This window comes from Dama dama, chromosome 13, assembly GCF_033118175.1.
Source record: "Dama dama isolate Ldn47 chromosome 13, ASM3311817v1, whole genome shotgun sequence".
In the NCBI taxonomy this organism is placed as follows: Eukaryota; Metazoa; Chordata; class Mammalia; order Artiodactyla; family Cervidae; genus Dama; species Dama dama.
Window position 1 is genome coordinate 52,097,801 of NC_083693.1, and position 23,128 is coordinate 52,120,928.

General features: G+C 39.9%; 1 protein-coding gene across 1 annotated transcript in view; it reads left to right on the forward strand.

Annotated features, from left to right (window-relative positions):
- NPAS3 (neuronal PAS domain protein 3) overlaps window positions 1–23,128 on the forward strand; it is a 923,008-nt gene that overhangs the window by 785,040 nt on the left and 114,840 nt on the right. Inside the window, exon 6 of the mRNA XM_061159149.1 lies at window positions 6,311–6,485. Within this exon, the coding sequence (XP_061015132.1) occupies window positions 6,311–6,485 (175 nt within the window). The remainder of the gene's footprint in view (window positions 1–6,310; window positions 6,486–23,128) is intronic.

A 23,128-nucleotide genomic window follows, 5' to 3' on the forward strand; every position in this document is an offset into this window, starting at 1 on the left:
CCAGTAAATCCTAAGAAAACCTATGCTAATCAAGCTATCACATCTTATTATATTTTATTCTTTTATCACTTTATTATCTCTCAATAATATAAATGTGACACCCCCCCCCAAAAAAAAAAAAGCCCTACAAATCCTAATTTGCTGAGGCAAGATAGAATTCCTGTCTTGTCCTGGGTCAGGATTTTCTAACCATGATCTCAGAGTCTCCTGGCAGTTAGGTTTCCAAACCACTTGCCACTAACACAGTCCTCTCTCAGGCATGACCTTCTATCCAAATACAGCAGGCACCCTCTGTGGAAACAGGCCTGGCTGCAAAAGGACTCCTAATAAAGGGCTTAACCAGTAGCACCCCTGAGTCCCCTCAGTAATCTTAATGCCCTCAAGAAATCTACCCAAAAAAAGCATCTTCCAAATCGTCTAAGAAATTCCACCCTAAATGGCAGATTTGATGACCTTTTTTGCATGCTAAAAATGAACTTTGTATTATTCCTAAGACTGAAATATACTGAAAGAAAGAAATCGGTTTTATCATCTTGCTTTATCAAAGTACCCATCCTCCTAAGTTATTCCAATATGAAGACGACTAGCAGTATTGCTGCCTGCTCCTCATTTGTGGCAAACCCTTTCAATCAAAGGAGTTATGAATTCACTGATTTGCACTGTTGGTACACTGCTGTAGTTAAAAAGTATTTGCTTACCCCAGGGGGCCAGGCAAAGGCTTTTGACATGCTCGCTTGATGTAGGAAAAAGACAAATTAGTCCCCCATCCTATCCACCAGCAGGGGGACAATGACCTGACCTGGAAAAGTCAACACAAACCACTGTGTAATATATTTACTTTTTTTTTTTTCCAGGAAACTTCAGAGGTACCAAATCAACTGTGTCTAGTGTGCAAATTGCATGCAAGCTAATAGAATGTGAAATAAATTTGAGGAAGGCTAGGTGGTTTAGCTTGATTAAACCCTTGTGGGTGATGGCGCTAGTGGCTATGGCTTATCCTGGAGGAACTTTGGTAGCTTTGAGTGGGGAAAGGCAGAGAGAAAGGAGTTGCAACAAAATGCTGTTTCTGGATATGACTGCTTATTACTCATCACCTATCTCCAGCCCCGTATACAATCTCAGCTGTCTTCTAACACACTAAGCAAATAGGGAGAGGAGTTTTTATTGAGAGTCACTCAGCTAGAGTAAAAGTGGACCGAGTGAGCAAATTTTCTTCTTGTGCCCAGGCAACAATTCCATTTTGCATGGATCTGTTCCTTAAGTTTAATAAACAGAACATGTTTGCTCATTTTTTTATATTACCATACAAAATGACTGAATTTACTATAAAACGAAGAGGTTCTTACATTTGCACCAACCAGAAGAACACAGCATTAGGAGGAAAATGCTGTACCTTTCCATTATGTAGGTCAGAAGACAGATCAAAGATAGGACCAATAACCAGTTTAAAGTGGAATTTCTCAATTTCTACTATTGGTGATTTGAAGGGATAATTAAGAAATAATAATCTTTATGAAACTTTGTGAAAATTCAGATAAGGAACAAATGAACTAACCAACTAACCACAGTTCTGCATAGACAAGGGGAAAAATTATAAAAGATGACCTTATTATCTTTCAAAGTTCCTTGAAACCTGCTCTTTCTCAGCACTTATAAAATCCTATCATCATAAGTCAGAAAGAAGAAAAACAAATATAGTATATTAAAGCACATATATGGAATCTAGAAAAAAGGTACTGATGAGCCTATCTATAGGGAAGGAGGGGAGACACAGACATAGGAAATGAACTCGTGGACACAGGTGGGGAAGGAGAGGGTGGGACGAATAGAGAAAGTAGCATTGACATATACACTGCACGCATGCTAAGTCATTTCAGTCGTGTCCAGCTCTTTGCGACCCCGTGGACTGCAGCCTGCCAGTCTCCTCTGACTATGGGATTCCCCAGGGAAGAAAACTGGAGTGGATTGCCATGCCCTCCTCCAGGGGATCTTCCTGACCCAGGGATCAAACCCGTGTCTCCTGCACTGCAGGCAGATTCCTTACCACTGAGCCACCAGGGAAGCCCCATATACATGCTACTATATGTAAAATAGACATCTAGTGAGAAGCAACTGTAAAACACAGGGAGCCCAGCATGGCGCTCTGTAATGACCTAGACGGGGTGGGATGGAGGGAGTTGGAGGGACACCCAAGAGGGAGAGGAAATATACATATAGTTATGTCTGATTCACATGGCATACAGCATAAACCAACACAACACTGTAAAGCAATTAGCCTCCAATAAAAAAGCTTTTTTCAATGTAAAGAAAAAAAATCCTATCTTTAGTTAAACTCAGTTGGCTTCTATAGAAAAAGTTATCGGTCTCAATATGTATGGCAAAAATTTGGAGGGAAAGAGTATATTAGGATGCTATATTATAATTCACTTTAGAAGCGAAAATGTTATAATAATACCAGAAATAATAAAAGGAACCAAGCTAAACTTGTCCAAATCAAGCACAAATATAGCAAATTTTTAAAGCCTAAATATCCGTCTTTTATTCATTCAGCAAACATTTGTGATTGACCTACTATGTATAAGACCCTAGTCCCAGTTGTCAGTGGGCAAAAATTTTGAAGAGTTGGTAACTGGAAATCTGGAGTACCTAACTATAGTAATATAGGATAGAAGCCCTGTTAATTTTTTTTCTGCTTCAAGCACACAACGAAGTAACGTCTGCTCATCAGGTTAAAAATTCCTAGTCTTAGTTTCTGCAGCCTATTTTGAGGCACATAATTTAGTGGCAGGTGAGTTCCAAGTCCATCTTACCAAGGCAATCTACATAAGAGAGAGAAACAAGTTACACAAGGGTTTAGTAAAAAAAAAAAAAAAAAAAATGAGTGAGCCAGTAAGGGTTTATATAGCCTGCCCACTAAACACCTGGGTAAACTTGAATAAGCATTTCAACTTCTCAAAACTGTGAAGTTTTCCGCTATGAAATAAGGGAGGTATCAGTAGATTTAGATGTCTTTCAGGTCTCTTCCAGCCCTAAAATCTAATTAAGTGAAGTGAAAACACTATGAGAAATGTTGAAAGTGATAGACAAATGTGATGATAATGACGACTCAAGGCCTATATATAAGCAGACTTCTGTCTACCCCATGTCTACTTCAGTTACTGCTTTTGTGCCGCCTTTTGGCCCAAGAGTCCGAGAGCAAAGCATCTTTAGCCCAGGGGATTGCCAGCCTGCTTGCGCTCAGCCTCCTCCCTCCACGGCACCCAGTGTTCCCTCCTGAATAAAAGTGTTCTCTCCTAAATAAAAGGCGACAGGACAGAGGAGCTCAGCTGTCCCTGCTCAGCCGCTCTGACCGCAGACGTGCTACCAGACAAGTGATAGGTTGAGTCAAGCCACCTTTAACCAATGACTGGCCTTTTGAATATTCAAATTCTTCTTCTGTAAAATAGGAATCACCATACCAGTTCAAAAGATTGTTATGAGAATCAGTCAAAGAAAGTATGAAAGGTACACACATGTAGTGGTAGGTAGTTGCTAACATTGTTATTGCTCTGTACCCCTTGCTGAATAGAGATGTTCCAAAGCAACCACGCAAACCCTAAAAAATTCCTCATCACAGTTACACAGGAGTATATGTGCCTGCCATCCATTCTTATCCACCAAAAAGCAGCGACAAGAGCGTTTGGTAGTGCTTATTTCTCTCACAAGGCAATTTCCTCTGCCTGGTTTCATCCGATTTTCGAATTTAGACTGTGAGGCAGGTAAAGTAAGTCTTGTTTCCACCCCAGAGCTCAGGCCACTGCGTTGCACCATCCCACAGTGTGGTGGAATGGGGTGCCATCCGTGTGGAATACAATGTGAGTGGCACTTCCGCTTCCCCAGAGTCCTGCAGAGCAGCAAGACTGCCACATGCAGAATAGGAAACTGAAGCTCAGAGAGGTTAAGTGAGTGGTCTGAGGTCACACAGCAGAGGAGGAAAAGATTCTGATCTCCAAGTCAGTTTATAAGTCCAGCTGTTTTATGCTTTCCCCTACACTGCATGGCCTTTATCACTGTACATTCAGGAAGACTATGACAGGGTCAGACTTCTCTTCCAAGATAGCCCAAAGCATAATATAGGATGGAGGGGCTGGCACTGAGAATGTGCCCCTGTCACAGTCCTCAGGAGACTGAAGGAGAGTCTTCCCTGGGTCATAACGGGACACTACCCATTGTGACTCGGTCTGGCTCCGGATGTGCTATGCTTGGGACATCATGTTGTGGAAAGAAAGCAACTGCACGTCTAAGTAAAGCAGGCTGTGGAGACAGCGGGCTGTGCTTCCTCACCATATGACCGGCCCCCATGAATATTCAAGACCCACACCCCTAAAAAAAAAATCGATTACATCTCCCACCTGTGTTGTCATCTTATCACAATCTGGTCTATGCCAACAGGCACACTGCGGTATTAAAGAAGGATTCAGAGTTTGAGAAAAGTGACAGAAATAGTTATTAAAGCGCTGCAATCGGACTCCACGCAAAATGAGAGCAACTTCCTCAAACTCGCTAATCCCCAAACAAAATCACCATCAAGAAATATTAAAGCACACATTTTATTAGTTTCATTTAATTTCTTAATTGCTCAAAGTCAGTTTACCCATTTATTGCTGTGTGAAACGCTTAGAGGCAAGGCGCACATTAAAGGGATTATTTCCATGTAATCCCTCCCTCCCAGAGGGTAGGAACCGCTCACTTATGAATCCTGATTTATGCTCTGTAACAATATCAAAATGGAGGGAATCGTTACTGTAAAATGATAGAGTCAGGAGTCGGGTAATACAGGAGAGTGTAATTTAATAGCAAAGAGAAAGTACCTCATTTTCGGTAAAAGTTATGCGCGCCTGTTTCAGGAATAGCTATTAACCAAACTGAATTTAGCCTCCCATTTTTCTGGCTCTACTTCTGTTAATTGATAGATGTTGAAGATGTGTCGACTGTTAAGGTTTTAATCAGATGGTGTCCGGGAGTTCAATGTGATCATTTTACCGGGGCTTGGAGTTCTGGGGGTGATAACTGCTCTGAGCATTCCGCTCTCTGTGACAGTATGTCCACCACCAGCACAGTCTTCCTTTTTGGCAGGAAAAAGAGGGCAGGCACTCAGGGGGAATTTGGAAGGATGCTGCAAATGATCCAGGAAAGGCGGGTGAAGTAGGAAGCAGTCTAAGTAAACATCCACCAAGAAACTAGCGACGATCTGAACTTCTGGCAGTTTCTGTGGCGCATCATAGCTGGCCTGAGACCATTAAACTCCAGAGGAATGGGAAAGCCATTAGTGACCCGGGAAAGAGCTTTTTCTTGTTCTGCTAACACATCTCTCGCTGTCACACTACCTATAACCCAACTACATTATTTTAGGACCATTATTGCTATTCTTGGAAAGAAGTAAGAGCGATAGCATCAGAAGAGTACAGAGGTAAAGCCAGTCCTTACCAGCGACTTCTGCCCCACTCAGACAGCATATGCCCCAGACAGCACTGCAATAGGCAGTGTGCTTCCATTGCAGGCTGGCCCTCTTCCAATCTTTGATATTCATTCTCTATCTCTCATGTCAACCTCCCACAAAGAGGTTTATTCAAAATAAAACTTTTTCTTTAAAGCCCTCAAGGAGATTTGTACCATGTATTTTATTAGCTTGAAGGCAAAACACGCTGATACCAGCAGAAAAAAAAAAAAAACGGCTGCTTCAGACCCCAGCTGACCTCTTTTGCATGGAAAATTCTCCATATGATTACAGAGCTAATGAGTAATATTTAATGAAAACATTAGGCCTTTGCATATATTTGTAAGCAGCACTCCTTCCATTTAAATTTACATAGAAATAAGCTGATGTGTATAAATATGCATCCTGAAAATCCTCTTTGGCTATCTCTGGCTGTTTCTATACAAAGCTCAAACTTTTCAATAAGAAAACAGTGGAATTCAGTCAATCATCCGGTTGACACCAAACATGCAAGTATTTGGTGGTACGTGAGTAAAACAGCTGAACTCAGGCAGACTCATCCTCATTTCATAGAATGTTTTGGCTTTATACAAACAGTGTATGAGAAAAAACTGGACTAAACATGCTAAATAAATATGTATGGGGGTAAAAAAAAAAACACAACTTTCAATTTCAAGAATCCTTAAGCATCTGAGGGTAAAAACTCAGGACAAGAATTGTTTCTGGAGGCCTCATAGATTTCCTTTCCTGCTCAGAAGCTGAATCGCAGTGGGGGCTGGATTTGAAAATGAAAAGCCTGTGACAACTTTCTTCACTCTTCCCCTTCCCCTCTAGGTGGAGCTGACAGGCAGCAGCGTCTTTGACTATGTCCACCCCGGGGACCACGTGGAGATGGCAGAGCAGCTGGGCATGAAGCTCCCGCCTGGGCGGGGTCTCCTCTCACAGGGTACCACTGAAGATGGAGCCAGCTCAGCATCTTCCTCCTCCCAGTCGGAGACTCCCGAGCCAGGTGGGACTTGCAATCCCAACATGTGGGTTGGTGGGCAGGACCTTTGCCAATGATTGCACTCAAGTTGCCAGTGTGAAAAGACTACAAATAGGTCTAATGGTATTTAACAATTCCATGCAGCTTTCTGTCCTGGGCAGTAATTAAGTAAGGAAGAGATTTGAAAATAAGAAGACATTTTAATAAGTATAATCCAGAGATCTAATTTCAGGTGAACAAAATGCACAGAAGGTACCAGTTCCTTTAGATTCTCTTTCAAATTAATGGAGGGAAAAGGTTCAGATTTGGGAAGCCCTCTGCCTTTCATTGTTACCATGGCTAAATGTAATGCATTTATTTATTATTCAGCAAAATCGATGGCAAAGACTTTTGAATATTAGCTTGTGGAGAATTAAAGGTATTAGGGGCTTGCAGAAATCTCACTTTCTTTTTTTTTTTTTTTTCTAAGCATCAGAAGGTACTTGAAAGATGTGAACAGATAAATTAAGGCTAAAAAGAAAACAGAAATGGCTACATTTTAAACTGCCTTTCCACCCTCAGTATTTAATTAGATCAATTGTATAGAGGAATGAACAGAGGTGACATTCCTCATTGGGATTCCTTCCAGGACTCTTATAGACTTTGCATTCAGAATGTTCCCATTTTCATTGTGTTGTACTGATGATAATTTAAGTATTAGGGGAAAATCCATTTATAAATTAAACAAAATGACTTGATATCCATCAGTCCCCTAGTTCATCAAGCTGTTCAAACACGGGGAAGATTGGCTGGTCGGCCTGGGTCTTCCGAGAGCGCTGGTAATTAGATCTGCGAAGGATTTATTCTTTGCTGATTGGGGCTTTAAATTAATTGAAGTTCCACATTTGTGGTTTTGTCCTTTTTGTACTTTTTTAGAGGAGATATTTCATATTCTTGTGTGGTGGAGTGCTTGGCCAAGCAGCAGTGGTTTAAATGTTAATTTTTCTCATGAGAAGTTTAAGATTTTTAATGAATCAAGGCCTGATTTGAAGTGCAAAGTTTTATTTGCTTACTTGGAAAATTATTTTTGCCCTCTAAAGATGTTTGTACTTTACTTGATATGTTGTTTTGAAACAGATTCACAAAACAAAAGCATTTTGTGAAAGAGAAAAAGGAAAAAAGAAAAAAAAAAAAAACCTACCTTTGGATTAACCTTAAAATAACTCTATACACTTCCAAGAAAATAATTTGATCTGTTTAGAAATAATCACAGCATGTTTGCTCGCACAGAAGGGAAAATATATGTTTACCTCTTTGAGAAATATTTTAATTCCTTCTAGAATCAATGTATGTTTCCCCATTTAAGTTAACTGAAGCTTCTAGGGCATTATTTTCTAGCTTTTGGGTGGGGATCATTCCTTCTCCAGTGAGTCCCATCCATAAGAAAAGAGTATTTAAGTATACTCTTTACCATTTAAAGATAAAAATAATTTTGTTCCAGAGGTCAGGGGAGTCATATACTCTTGTACCATAGCTCACTGACTTCATTGTTTAGACGACGTCAGTGAGATCACTGGACCTTCTTTTTAGTCATTAGAATGTTCATATCTGGCTATTCTTGAGAAGCAATACATGAAAATAGTTTTCTACTCCATTCTGGAGTTGCGCTGGGAAACCAGGGTTGGTCATGACACTTAAAACACTCAGTATGTAAGAAATCAAGTTTATAAACCTTAGTATGAACAAAGACCTTGAAAAAGTGGGCTTCGTTTCCCTGAATCACAAAACCTCAAGTTAACAAGAGTCTTCAACAGTCCTTTAATCCAACCTCCAACTTACGCAACCATCGTTTCCAGCAAAACCAACAGATGCTCTTCTAACCTCTGCTGAAACTCATTCCTAACAGGAATCTATGGAACATACAAGGCTTCCCACTCCACTGGTGAGCAGCTCTGATAGAAAGGTATTCCTAATATGGAGCCAACCTACTTTGCTGCAATTCTCCTACCCTGCCCCCACCCGTCCCAGGTCTGCTCTCTGGGACATTTCAGATTGACATCTTCCTCCCCTTCACAGCCTCTCAAATATATGAAGTTAGGTTCACCAAATTCTTCCTCCCACCTTCCTACTCCTTTTCAAGTCAAACTGCCCTCATTCCACAAGCATTATTTAATGGCGTCTTGCTAAGACCCTCACCGTCCTAGCCATCCTCACCTGGCTATGCTTCCATTAGCTGGTGGCCCTCTAAAAACAGGGCTCTGAGAGCTGAGTGCAGCCTCTAGATGCACTGTGACCAGTACAAAGCAGAGGGACCGTCCCCTTTCTCAGTTTAGGCTCCTCTGCTCCTGTTATTCAGCCCAGGGTGGAAGTAGGTCCTATTGGCAGCCAGACCCCACTGTTGATTCATACTGAATTTTATGTCTTCCCTAAACACATGTTAAGGGTGACTTGTCTCTTAAAAGAGAAGGAAAAAAAAAAAAAAAAAAATCCACAGCCTAGAAACCAATTCTACTAGGAAATCCAAAACTAGAGTCAAATCAAACCGGTTTAAACAGATCACCAGCCCAGGTTGGATGCATGAGACAAGTGCTCAGGGCTGGTGCACTGGGAAGACCCAGAGGGATCGGATGGGGAGGGAGGCGGGAGAGGGGATCAGGATGGGGAACACATGTAAATCCATGGCTGATTCATGTCAATGTATGGCAAAAACCACTACAATATTGTAAAGTAATTAGCTTCCAACGAATAAAAATAAATGGGGAAAAAAAAATGGTTTAAGATTAAATATGAAAACTCTGATGAACCCCATGCCTGCTGAAGCACTAGGATGTGCTTCAGCCTCACTTAGCAGCCTTTAATTCTGGTATCGGAAAAATAACTAACTCCTTTAAAGTGACTCTGTCATTGATCCTTAAAGTGTGACTGAAAATTTACCCGGGTTTCTTCCCCTCCCCATCCCCAGCCACCCTAACTGATATAATGGAAAACCCTACTTTGCACAGTCCTTAACAACTTGGGCTTGTTAGCAACAATCGCATAAAAACTGCCTCTTCCTTGCTGAAGAGTGTATTTCTCACCATTAGAGAATGTTAAACTGGCTTTGCTTTCAAATTCTCTAGTGTTGGTTATTTGCAATCTTTGGCTTAAAAAGGCAATTAGATAGACTGCTCAAATACTGAAAGGCAGTGTAGGATGCTACCTTTAACTAAATATCTTCACTAGCACAGATCATTGCTCCAGGGGAATTACTTTAAAAGTCCATGTCAGGCACTACATCCCAAAGCTGCTTATGTTTCTTAAAAGCTGAAAGAATTTTAACAAGATTTTTCTAATTCTTAATAACACCAAAGAACATTTTTGAAGACTGTTGTTCACTACATCATAATCTTTTCAACTCTGATAAAACACTGATTCTTGCTTAAATAGTAGTGTAATTTGGTTGGAAAATGGATATCAATATGTGGTGATTATGAAAATGAAGGGACTAGTAGGTATGGAATTTTTCAGGAGCCCTGATGTGTTCAGTGTAGCATTACTAAGTGACTGAAATCTAAATAACATTTGGCATTATAATAAAAAGGAAATAAGTGACTAAACCAGCCTAAGAGGCAGTGATCCTGTGCCATAATAGGAATTCTATTTCTTTGAACTGCCAGTCCTGTGATTGTCTTGTCTCGAAGTAGTCTCAAGATAATGAGAAAAAAAAAAATCTGTTGATGGGACAGCAAACCCAAATAAATATTTTATATGTATGCACATTCATTAATAGTTTAATATGATATTTCTTTTAGAGAAATTTTAAGGCAGGCAGAAGAGAAATAAACAAGTGCCTACTTTAAAAAGTTCCTGCAGACAACTGATGGTTGACCACATTGCTATAGTTAGTCTTCCTTTTTAGGGTGCCTCTTTAAGGCTTCATCCGAGCATTCCTGAAGGGCTTGTTCTGTCCTTTCCACAGCCTTTCCTCTGCTCCTGTGGGGTTTGGGGTGGGAGGTGCTGCTGGGAAGAACCTCTGGAACATGAGGTTTGGACGGCTCAGTTTGCTTTTGTAGTTCTGTAGCTTTTCATCACTCTTAACAATTAGCTATAATCTTGGCATTATGAACCTTATCCTTTTTTAGAAAAAATAAATTTCAGTGTCACATATTTTATATGCTTAATAAACAGAAAAGCAGCTCTTTCAAGAACTCCTGGAGGTACTTGAAAAGTCTCCCTCTTTGGAAAGCAAAGAGTTTCTATTCCTTAGGTCGGGCCATCAAATTGTTGTGTTTTACTGCCTCCTTTTTCTTGTTAAAATAGCTTGATATTTTTCCAGTTATAAAATTCATGCCCATTGTGAAAAAGTTCCAAGAATGCAGACGACAAAGAATAAAGACCTACCTACCCCTACCCCAAAATAACCACTATTCTTGTACACTGGATAGCCTTCTACATTTTGTTGCTGTAAATATGTAGACATATATAGTTATGTAGTGGGATTTTCTCTGTTTGACTAAAATAAAACTATAACACACATGCCTCCATAGCCTGCTTTCTCTCACTTAACCTCACAGGCCACTTTCCCTGGCATGTTCCTCACTTTAACATAGAATTTCCATTCTGTCTCCAGTGGTTTGTTTCCTTCTAGCTAACAATCAACTCCCAGCCATAGGACCACTGTCAGGAGTCATTCCTGGGTCATGCTTGGGAGGGAATTCAGCCAGGACCAGAGATTTCGCTGCCCATTGAATGGGTGCAAGCTCACAGAGGGAGAAATCAATACTGTACCCAAGTTTAGACAAGTTAGCAAAATGTATGAGACAGTACTCTCAGTGAAAAGGAAGACGAACTATAGCAACGTGGTCAACCATCGGTTGTCTGCAGGAAAATTTACTGTGTTCTGTCTATGGTTACAGCACAGCTAGACTGTTACAGGAGGTTAAGATAATATGGTTAGCAGTATGATCTTTATGCTGTTACGCCTACTCTACGACGTCCTGAGTATTTTTTATTTTTTATTTTTTTTATTTTTTACATACTCAGTATATTCATGTGTTCTTTATTTTCTTTTTTTCCCATTTATTTTTATTAGTTGGAGGCTAATTACTTTACAATATTGTAGTGGTTTTTGTCATACATTGACATGAATCAGCCATGAGTATTATAAAGGCAAGCAAAACGGAAGCAGTTGTGTACCTACCTGAATAGAAATAATCTGTATTTTCTACATATGCCCCTGCACTATGGTAAATTCCATCAGCTCCCATATCTGCAGGAACTCAATTCCTCTGCATTCATTAGACAATTTTCATAATACGTGATATAATTAAAAGAACAAATGATTAGGAATAACAATAAAGAATGTAAAAATGTATCTGAGGATCAGATCAATATTTTATTTCCAAAGCTGCGTAGATATGAGATATAAGTATAGTTTTATGGGTACACTATTTTCCATCTAGTATAGTGTTGGGTTGAGAGGGGGATGGTTCTCTGTTTTTTTTTTTTTTGTATTGGTTTAAGTTTCCTATCAATGAACTGAATTTAGAAGTCAGGCAAGGGAAACCATCTAACTAACCCCACATCCAACCTCAGTCCCCAGACAGTGGGACTGTATCTACAGCACTTTCTGTTGTACTGCAAATGTCAAACAGAAGGTGTAACGGATTTAATATTAGCGCTGGCCAAGGTGCTGAGGGAGCTGTTAATAATGTCACTCTAGTTATTGATCTGAAGCCTTTAAAAATCAAAGAAAAGTGAGAGATTCCCTACTGGGGAAAGGCACACAGTGACTGGTTTTTATTGCCAATATATTTCTACATATAGAGTGGCAACTTTCTGGAATTATGTTATCACCATTCATCTCTGTGAGATTTTTGGAGTCATTATATGATAAGATAATATCATGGAGACCACTCTGCATGCTAATGCTAAAAGATCAGGCCAAGTTCTTTTAGACATAAATAGAGCTTGATAATTTGTGTGGTAACTACAATATTCAAGTTGTCAAATGATAGGAGGTTTATTAGCACTAGATTTATTCATGATGACAGTGTTGGAGCTGCAGGAAGTATAAAATGCGAACTATGTTGTCGTGAGGGTGAGCTGGCCTCTCCTTTCGCCTTTCTAAAGCTCCAACTACAAACCAGGCAAGGACTCACTTGAGACAAAAATGAATTCTGTCCTTACAATTAGTCTACCTTTTTCAGGAAACTGCTAATCCTTCAATCTGAATGGCAGTTTGTATGCAATGATATCCCTGCTTTCCATAGTCCCCAACTAATAAATGAAATTAAAATGTATAATTTATGTTGAATGTTTATCAAACTGTAAACACACATTTAATGCCTTTCCATATTCATACAATATAAGCAAAGATAAATCCACCAGATAATGTACTACAGTTATCTCTGATGGATTGAATATGAAATGCATCTCTACTGTAGCTGTAGCAAAGATCAAGACAAGTTCATGATTACCTCCGAACTGGCCTGACTCCTGTTAATACCCGTGTGCACATGTTTGTGTCAAATCTAATAGTCAGAAAGCAGCCTAACAGAAAGGAATTCATTCCATAAACCAAAGCGATCAGCCTGTACTGATAAACTCAGCTTTTATCCAAAAAATTATGTAGGCAAAATGATGCATTGTCCTTAGCAATGCCATCCTTATTTTGAAATGAAACAGAAACTATCTTTTGCCATTCCTGAATGAAGATGATGCATACTCTCCAAAAAAAAAAGCCAGTACTGTGACAGGGACTGCCCTGCCAAACTCAGAATTCTTCTTTTGCCTCAAGAAAGCTCTTTTGCCTCAAGAAAAGATGTAGTACCATCTTTTCCTGCAGGAAGTAGGCTTTTCTTAGATGTCTCTTCCATCCCCAGATAAACTATACCACTGCCACAGAAGAGAATACATTTCTCCAGTGCTTTCTGGTACACAAGGCCTAGGAACACTTAGAACCTTAATTTGTGTTGGCTCCCACTTCTGTGTATTTCTCTGTGTATGATGAGAATATTTGCAAAGCAACCATATATGTACTTCTAGGATATTGCCTAAGGGAGCCAAAGAAAATAAGGGAAATTCCCTCCTTCCCACCAGGGTATGCTGGCCCAGCATCCCTTCCAGGCCAGCTCCCAGAATGCACAGCTGCAGCACAGGGCACCCTTGGGGTCTGGACACTCAAACCTGTGAAAAATCACATAGGTGAATTTTTGGTGAATCACAAAAATTGGTGAATCACATAGCTGCAGAACGGCAGCCTCCCTTTGGTTTCCAGAAAAGATGCTGGATGTTAGCCTAGTTGTCTATGCCATCCTGAAACTAACATTCTCTTCCAAAATTTAGATCACAGTTGTAGCAACTCAACCGCTACGCTAATCTAAATTAATGTAATGGCATTTACAGGGTAGCAAATGGTTTGTTCAATAATAGTCGTGTAGGCGTCTTATCAAAATACACAATAGATTCACTTGGCCTATATGTATCATATGTTCCTAAACCTTCTATTGAAGGTTTAGAAAATCAATTTTTTAAACCCATTATTTTTAACAGTTGTTTTATATAGCTTGCAAGGTCATAATTTTGACTTTCCTTTCCCTATGGTGATAAGGGGTACATTTCAGCGTTTCTAAAATGAAAGCCAAGACAAGTTGTTAATGGATGATCCTTCTTCCCCATTAAAAAAAAAAAATGTGGCTGTCTTTGTCGTTGGATATTAACAAATTAGAGATTCTATTTCTATAACTCTTGCCTTGAACAAAGCACAAGCTATTTGCTTTTAATACATACAACTGCACGGAAATTTCACCCCTGTCCAAATGATACCATTCTGAATTCATCTGCACCAAACAGCAGACTTAGGAAGGATCAGTTACCTGGCATTGACTGAGCTTTGCAGGGTGCACAGATCAGAAGAGGCAAAACTGGCTGGAAACCATTTCCACCCCTAGTGAGCAATTTACTCATGATTGCTTGGAGAAAATACTGGAAATATTGCTTCTGTGTAAAGTTTCAACTTCCAGTTGTCAGCTCTTTGCTAAGCAGTTATTCCCAAGGACAGTTTTAGAAGCAAAGCCTACTCAGGCCACAGTGACAATGGCTGGCATTCATATCCTGCTTGGTGTATGCAGAACACAGAAACCACTAATTACAGGAGTTAATTCACACCCTAATCCCTCTAAGCAGGTCAGTGTGTTATCCTTATTTTATAGATGGGGGAAAGTGATGGAAATTCTAAATGGCTTGCTCCAAACCACACAGTTTAGTTTAGCAGCCAAAATGAGAGGAAAGGGTATAGTATTAGGGTTGCATAGATGAGAAGCCTAGGAACGAGGTGGAAAAAGGAGATAGGACCCTAGTAGGTATAGAACTAGAGGAATTTTCTCCAAGGGGCTTCTAAAGTCCAGAGAGTAACCTAATAATCTCCTTATGCACATAGTCATTGGGCTAAAACATCATTTGTTTTCAAATATAGTCTCTAACTGAGGATTAAAAACATCCATCTAATCCTTTCCTCTTCCTTCATCCCTACATTGAAACTCCTTATGCCACAATGAACAATAGCATCTGAATCAATTATGGGCAAAACTCAGCCCTGCGTCTCTTGGTTCACCTTAGCCATGTGTCTCCTTAACCAGGAGCATAGCCAAAGTTGTCTCTGTGTTTGGTCTACTCTGCCTTAGACAATGCAGGGCCAGGATCTGTGTAGCATCTTCCTTTCAGAACCAGTCTCCCAAGGCAAGCAAGAGATGGAAAAGAGCAAGAAGACCAGTGGGGTCCACTGGAGGTCAGCAGAGCCTCCTCAAGGTACCTTCTCATGAAACAATCGTGGTTTCCTGGGATCTATGGGAAACATCAACCCATCCATTAGTTAACAAAACCAGCCTGAGAGAGGAAGGGCTTGCGTGTTCTCTAGTTGTTATGAGTGAATTCAAGACTCAGGCCCACCTGCTCGTCGGGATTGTGCAGACTAGTCAATAACCATTCACTGCGTGTCTGTCGTGTGTCAGACACTAGGAGTACTGAAGAAACAAAGTGAAGTTCCCTGCCGTCCAGAAGCTGACCATCATCTGAAGAGAACAGATCATTAACGCAATGCAGGAGGGTGATGACGACAATCAGAGCAAGGTGGTATATGAGAGGGTAGCATTGCGTTATAAGCTACTGCTGTTGGCGGTCTTTTCAGAACTATTTGGGTTTTAAATGTAACCCTGAAATTAACAGCCCAGAAACAATGCTTCCTTGGGAGCAAGGTGCTTTGACATGCCCAGACGATACAGATCCTGACTCTCAGGAACTTTGATGCAGACTGTTAAGGGCTTTTTCCCTCTTTGTTTGTTTGTTTAATTAGCCTTTTTTAAAGCCTGCTATAATTCCTATCTACTGATCTTTCTGGCTTTGTGGAAGTGTTCTGAAGGGAAAGTGCATCCCACCTGCCTCCCTTCCACTTATACTGTGCGGATTTCACTAACTAAAATTCAGGAAATGCTGGCTTTGGAAAATTAAACTGACTCTTTTACCTTCTCAAGGTAAAATGTTGCAAATATTCTAATAATGTTAGTAATGATATTAATAGCTTGTATAATGTTTACCTACATATTCCCACTACATGATTAGGCATGTTTTAAGAAATTTATTTCTCAAAATGTCCCTAAACCAAAATTAGAGAAGGTAAATGGCTGCCCTACACCCGAGTAGACTGTGACCCTGGGATTTGAACTCAGGCCATGTGATCTGAGTACTTTACTAGGTGCTTACCGAGAACACAAGTGGTAGAAGACGTGACACGTGCCCTTAGGTAACTGATCATTGTTGGTAGGAGATGTAAACACAGTCAACAACAAGAGAAGAAAGAGGGATGACCCTGCTGCTGTTCTCAATTAAGGCATAAAATTGGCAAGTGGTGTAAGAAATCAGGGAGAAGCTAAATGACTGTGGGTGGCTTTGATAAGGAAGGTAGACCTTCATGAAAACCAACCCAAGAGCAAAAATATAGAGATGATCTTCCAGGAGCCTCATCTCAAGGAACAAAGTGGGAGTAAGGATACTGCATTTAGGAGGCTGGAAGGAGCCCTGTCTTCCTCCTGGAGGCAAAGATGCATGCTTTTCTAGGATGCAGCCAGAGATTGGAGCAGCCAGTATGCCAGGGAAAACCATCTGAGATGGGTATTATACATTCTGAGTATAACTCATCCAGCACAGCAGTGACCCAATGAAAATACTATTTCAAAACTTATAAATACTAAAATATTAAGTTTGAATCTGGAAGGCTCCTCCCTTGAGGGTCATGTTATACAATACCTATGCCTTCTGAATCCCTGCACAGCCTAGCTACTGATATTCATTGAATGGTTGCCAAGTATCAAGCACTCTGCTCAGCCCATGATATGCACTACCTCATTCATTCCTCACAAGATACTATGAAGAAGGCACCATTATTTTTCCCATTTTACAGATGAAAGAACTGAGAATAACATTTTTAATTTGGAAAAGACATACAGTTAGCAGCTGGATAGCCTAGGCTTTGAAATGAAGCATCGGGGGACACTCTCCATCCTTCCTGGGCAGCTCTGACGGTTAGTTTTCCTGATGTTATGCTGATTTCTGTCAACTGGTAACTTACATTTACTGGACTTATTCCCTGAGCCTTTATTTTTGCAAGAATAAGAAGGATGTGTTGAATAGAGCAGACTTAAAGTGGAGGAAACCATCCAAGGGGCCATTTCTTTGATCCAGAAGTGAGTGAGGAGACCTTGAGAAGAATTATTGCAAAGGAAGACGTGACAATTAGAAATTAAGATAGAAGACAGAAAAAGGGAGAAACACACCTTGTGGTCAGTCTTTAGCCAGGAGCTCATGGTTAATACTCTAGAAATTATACAAGTCTCAAGCTTTCACATGATTAGGATTAATGACACCATCTGTCCACTCTCATTTTTTGTATCAATTGGTAATAAAATCTGAAAATATTCAAAAATTACAAAATTACATATGCTATTTATCATCACATATTAAGATGCAAATTTCCTTAGGGTTCAAAGCTGTTCCTTTTTATAGTTTATGAAAATACATCATGTGCCTTTGGTTAAAAAAAAAAAAAAAGTCTGCTCCTTAGTGCCTCTCACTTGTCAGGGGGTGTCCTCTCCAAATAAAAACATGAGTAAAGCATAAGGTGGAATTGGTGACATAAAAAATTAAAACTCTGTACTTTCCTATGTCCTACCATCTCTTGGGTGACACCACAAGAGTACTAAAATTATCTGGTAACTCCCTCCCCAAATTACTACTGGTCAAAATGAAATAGAAATTGATTGAATTGATAATATAAAAATGAATTTAAAATGTAACCAGTATTGAGGGCAATACTTTCCATTACACAGAAGTAATAGAAAAGTGTAAAAATAACAAAAGTGCAATCATCTAAGTATGGAAAACATTCACTTATTTCTTCAATCATCCCATCATTATTTATTGCATGTCCATTGAACAAGCCCGATCCTAGAGCCTGAGATATGATAGTTACTAAAAAGGTCCTTGTTCTCACAGAACATATATTCACATAAACCACCTGACCAAAAGGATTTCAGTTGAAAAAATTCAGTTGAAAGATTCAGGTCTGCACTCCATAACCAAGAGGTAAATCTTCACATCAGGTTGTAAGGGACCAGTTGGGCTGTCTCTGTTTTTAAAATGCAGAGCTGACACAGATTCTAAGCCAGTACTTCCAAAATATATATATTTTGTTAGAGAGAAACTCCTACAGACACCTCAGAAACACATCATGATGCCCTCAATCTTGTTTCTGGTCCCCAGAAGCCACCCCTCCCATCCACACCAGTCTCTTCTTCCAGGGCATCCCTTGTAGGCAGGATCACAGCCTGGCTTCTCAGCTCAGAGGTTCAACTATCCATTTCCTCTAGTCACTCTCCCAAATGGCTCTCTTCAGTCTTCGGGGTATCCTTCAAGCTTTCCTAAAGGGGAGCTCCTAGATGAATCTAGTAATTAACTGAAAGTTGTAAAAGACCTGCCAGCTCCCAGTTTCACAGTTTTAGAGCAGCCCTGGGCTTTGATTGGCGGGTCTTACATTCCTCTTTCACCCTGTCTTCCCTATTCTTCATTTACTAAGCAGAGCAAAAGCCCAAATCTCTGGTTTCCCGCTCACCAAAGCAATACACCAACAGATTCTGGTTTAAGGGTATGGTTATGGCTGCCCCGAGTTCTATCCACTGCTCCCCTCCTAACCTTAGCCAGTTATCATTGGTATGGAAACAAAAACAGGAACGTGAATTCAAGAACAAGCATGTTAGGGTGGCAGGACAGGAGACGCAGTGTGGTGGTGTTAATTAGCCCCTACAGTGTTTTCTCTGATTTGTAGTAGCTGCACTACCCATATTATAGATTTAAAAAATCTACTGTCTGGTTAACTTGCAGGTTACTCAAATAACTGAGAATTGATAACATACGAAGATGACAGCCCTAACCCAAACTGCAGTATATTCTCTTTATAATATTTCTGTAGCAGCCACAAATATAGAAAAATATACAGGGTCCTCCTGGCTCTGTCACTTGTGAGAAATTGAACCTGGATCAGGTTAATTAACTGATTAATTAATTGAACCTGGATCAGGTTAATTAACTTACATGTGCCTCAGTTTCCCACTGTAAAATGTTGGCTGCTCTAGTACAAGTTTGGAGAATAACATAAGAATAATCACCTGTTGGTTTTACCATCATACGAATTAACATTAACATTCCTTATGGGGTCTTTAACATATTTAAAATGTTTAGAATAGTAGCAGGCACAATGAAGTGTTCTGTGAGTGTTGTCATTATTATTCATTTTGTTGAGCCAAGCATTCTCTTATTACCAAAGTTATTCCTTATGGAACGTCTGGCCAGGGTGGAGGTGACACAGTTGACTCCTGCACCAACTTGCAAGGCTTGAATTTGGGCTTCACTGTCACAGAGGAAACTGCTCCCGTTTCCTCTCTTAAAGAGCCCAGATTCTGCATGGATCATGGTACCCAAAGGTATGCTTCCAAAAAAACACCTGAAATGGAGTCCTTCTGGAAAGACTCCATTTAAGGGGAAAGACTCTCTTGGAAATATATAATTTACCTTCCTCCAGCCTCTTTAATGAACAGATTGTGTTTTGCAGATTCACTTTTTTTTGTATACTCAGTTTTCTTAAAACATGACAGAGGTGCATAATTCTGTGCTCAGAAGTCCATCCCACTTTGGACTCTGAGCACCGAGATAGGCCTGCTGACTTCCCCTTTCCTACGGCTAGCATGGAAACTGCCCAAACCCATCTTAGACTGGACCTCACTCTTGCTCTCCAAGAAACCCTTGGAGAGCAAGGGTTTCTTGCTCTCTACCAGTACCTTGCAACTACCAGCCTAGCCTACTAAAACATGTTCCACTTATTACCCAAAGATTTAGCTGCTACATAGCATGATGATGAGCTTGACTGACATCTTTCCCTTTTATCAAGCTGGGTCATTGTGACACGGCCAGAGCCACGGCAGGGATTCTGCTCCACAAAAGACTGAGTGACACCAAATGGGATATTCGGTCTCTGCAATGTACGGATCCTTTTACTACCAAATCAGCCTTCATACACCCTCGGATCTGTGCTGGAGAATGGGGTGGAAGTACCCACCTATTTGTCTGAACTTTAAATGAATCAATTTATTTTGTGTAGGAGGGCTTCGGCTCATCACTAATCTCAGAGCGGAAATGAGTGTAGATCTGGGGGAATGCTCTTGTAAAAGCATGAGAGATGCCCAGATGGCCTAGCCAGAGGTCCTATATATGGGCTTAAATAAATAAATTAAGAAACTCATTTCACATAGGCCACCGAGCAGTTATGAGATGTTAATGACTTTTAGTCACTGCCAACCTGGACAAAATTCAAGCCAATGACCTATGGGTGAAAGGCTCTATATATCCCATTACCAGTCCCCTGAGCCATCCAGTCGCCCCTGACAAGGTATTTTATCATACCCAATACAGAGTAGTATGGCAGTCCAAATTCCTATAACATCAGAAAATCATCTTCAGCTATTTAAAATAAAAGAATATTTTCAGAATAAAAAAGAGGCAGAAGAGCTAGTTCCTCAAATAAAGGAACAATTACAATAAAAAAAAAAAACCTTTTGGAAAAAGGTACACATGGGTATACATACATATATATACATAGCATTTAGACATTTCTTAAATTCCAATATTTTTTCATCCTGTTTACTCCAGTGCACATTTGATTCTGCCTCTGGATATTTAGTAACTGGCATATCTTGGAGTACCCATTAAAAAAGTCATTAGTTTTAGTTTACCATTTGTATAAAACTGATTCGTTAAACCCTTGACGCTTTCTTTCCTAGCTTGTTTTTAAGTGTCATAAATAAATGACTTAAATGTCCCACAAGACAAATGTTCTTTAATCATCTAATGCACTCATTTATCCTAAGCCTTAACCTTAGTCCTAAATTAAGTCTGTTGCAAAAACATAACTTCATCTAAAAATACCCATCAATCCTACGTGGTTTTGATAAGCACATTTAAAAAACATAAACAATCAGACAGTTGTCAATCTGAGTGAAGCCCAGTCCCATTTAAGAGTTATTCACCAAGAGCCATATTTCATGCCCATACCACCAGTGGAATTACAAAGAAGAACAGCGGGTTTTTGAGTCTTTGCAGAGAGTTCATGTTGTAAAATGGTTTACAAGAGTATAAAATGAAACAAAGACTAGACAAGAGAAAGGATCCTCATTCCACATCAGATAGGTTCTGTTTGTTTTGGGAAACTATTAATACGTTGACAATGTTGCAAATGCATTAAACTTTCATGATCACATATTTAGTAAATTGCATGTCATGCCTTTGATTAATTTTCATTTGCTCATGGTCCTAAAACTCTGTGTCAAAGAATCTGGCTGCTCAGAGCTTGTACATGAGTAATGATCACCGAAAGGTTTGGTGCAAGGAGAAACGAAGTGCAAGTTTAATGGAATAAACACTCGACTAAATGGAGTACTTAATACCTCGTAACTAGGAATTCACATAGTTTGGTGAAATCTTAGCTTTGACAGATTCCCAATTTAATTCTGAATTAATTTGAATGTCCTGCATTTACCAGTGGCACCCTTTTGCAGTAGGGCAAAGATAACCTCGTTTTTCCACTGGCTTCCTTGGGTTCTGCACAGTTGTTACCACAGAGCGAGCCCCTTAGGGTTGTTGGAGACACCCCCCCCCCCAATCTCCCGACCGGGGCTTTAAAATTTTTTAAAAAATAGATAAGAGCATTCAACAAATAGCCAGATTGAGAATAAACTAAAAAATTATCACCGAGGCCCTTCCTCTGCCACGATTTGTCAAATCTGCTGATAGGAAACAAATTCTATTCATAAAGATTTTATTTGGGGGGGGGGCACCTCTCATGATTTGGTAGCAATTCAATTATAGTTTTGTGAGATAGTGAGCCCGGAGAGGGAATCCAGACTGACAAGAAATATGACAGGACAGTTACAGAGTGTTTATGCAATTAAACTTTCCCTGACAATACCTGCAGAATGATGAATGCGTGGGCGGAGGTATGTGAGCGCAGGCAATGCCCCACAAGTATTGCCCATTTTTCATTATTATACAACTGTTCAGATCTTTCAAGAACAGCCTGAAGTGAGGTGGAAAAGAGAGTACTGTTTCCTAGCATGTTAACCAAATGCCTCTTTTTTTTATTCCCTCCTTCCAACGGGTCTTGATGTGCCAGATGATAAAAGAACATCTATTTTAGAAAAATGTTTCAAAAAGATGAAGATTTACCCTGAGCTTGACATATATTAATTTTGGATACCAAAAGAGGTTTTTATTCTTTTTTCTATCTGCAACTTTATATCACTTCCCAACCGATAGAATAGTGCATAATTAAACTGTTGGGTTATTCATTTTATGCAAGCAGGTGCAAAGGGCACTATAAAAGTAGGATTTTACCGATGGTAGATTAAGAAAGAAAGGAGAAACTTAAAAGCCTTTTGTTGAGAAATACAAAAGCTTACAGACGAGATTAATTTGGTTGGGCAAAGTCTGTATTATAGCGCCTGGGTCTTTCAAGGATATGTGAAATCAGGAAAGTTACAGGATTTCAAGAACCTCTCAAAGACTGTGTGCTGTTTTTCAGCTTCTTAACAACCCTTATTTGGGATCCTTATGTGAGACCGTCAGTTTGGGGTATGATTTTTATTTTTTTTAAGTAAGTATTAAAGTACACAGATTTCTTTAAAAGAACTTTGATTTAACTCGTATAGACTTCACCGTGGCAAAATCAGCAGTGCCCCGAATAAGGACTGAACTGATGGCAAGGTGAATTCCTTTCAGACCCCAGAGCTTGGAGGACTCATTGTGTGGAAATGAGGGGGAGATAGTTTCAGCCTGTGGCTCCCGAGGTGCAGAGGGCTGAAGTGAAAACCACGCCTTTCCTTAATATTTACACATCTATTTAAATGAATGAGAGTTTGCAAGGGGAAAGAAATGAAATCTGTCCCAGGGCTATTCATTCATTCATTCATTCTGACTTCTGGTAAGCTGTTACTGGTATCAGTTTTTTGGTTTTTGTTTGTTTACTAGTTGATGCTCCTTTTTACATTCATCTCTCCTTTGAGGATATTTAAAACCTTAAACTTCTGCACAGAAGTTTTCAGTTGTTACGA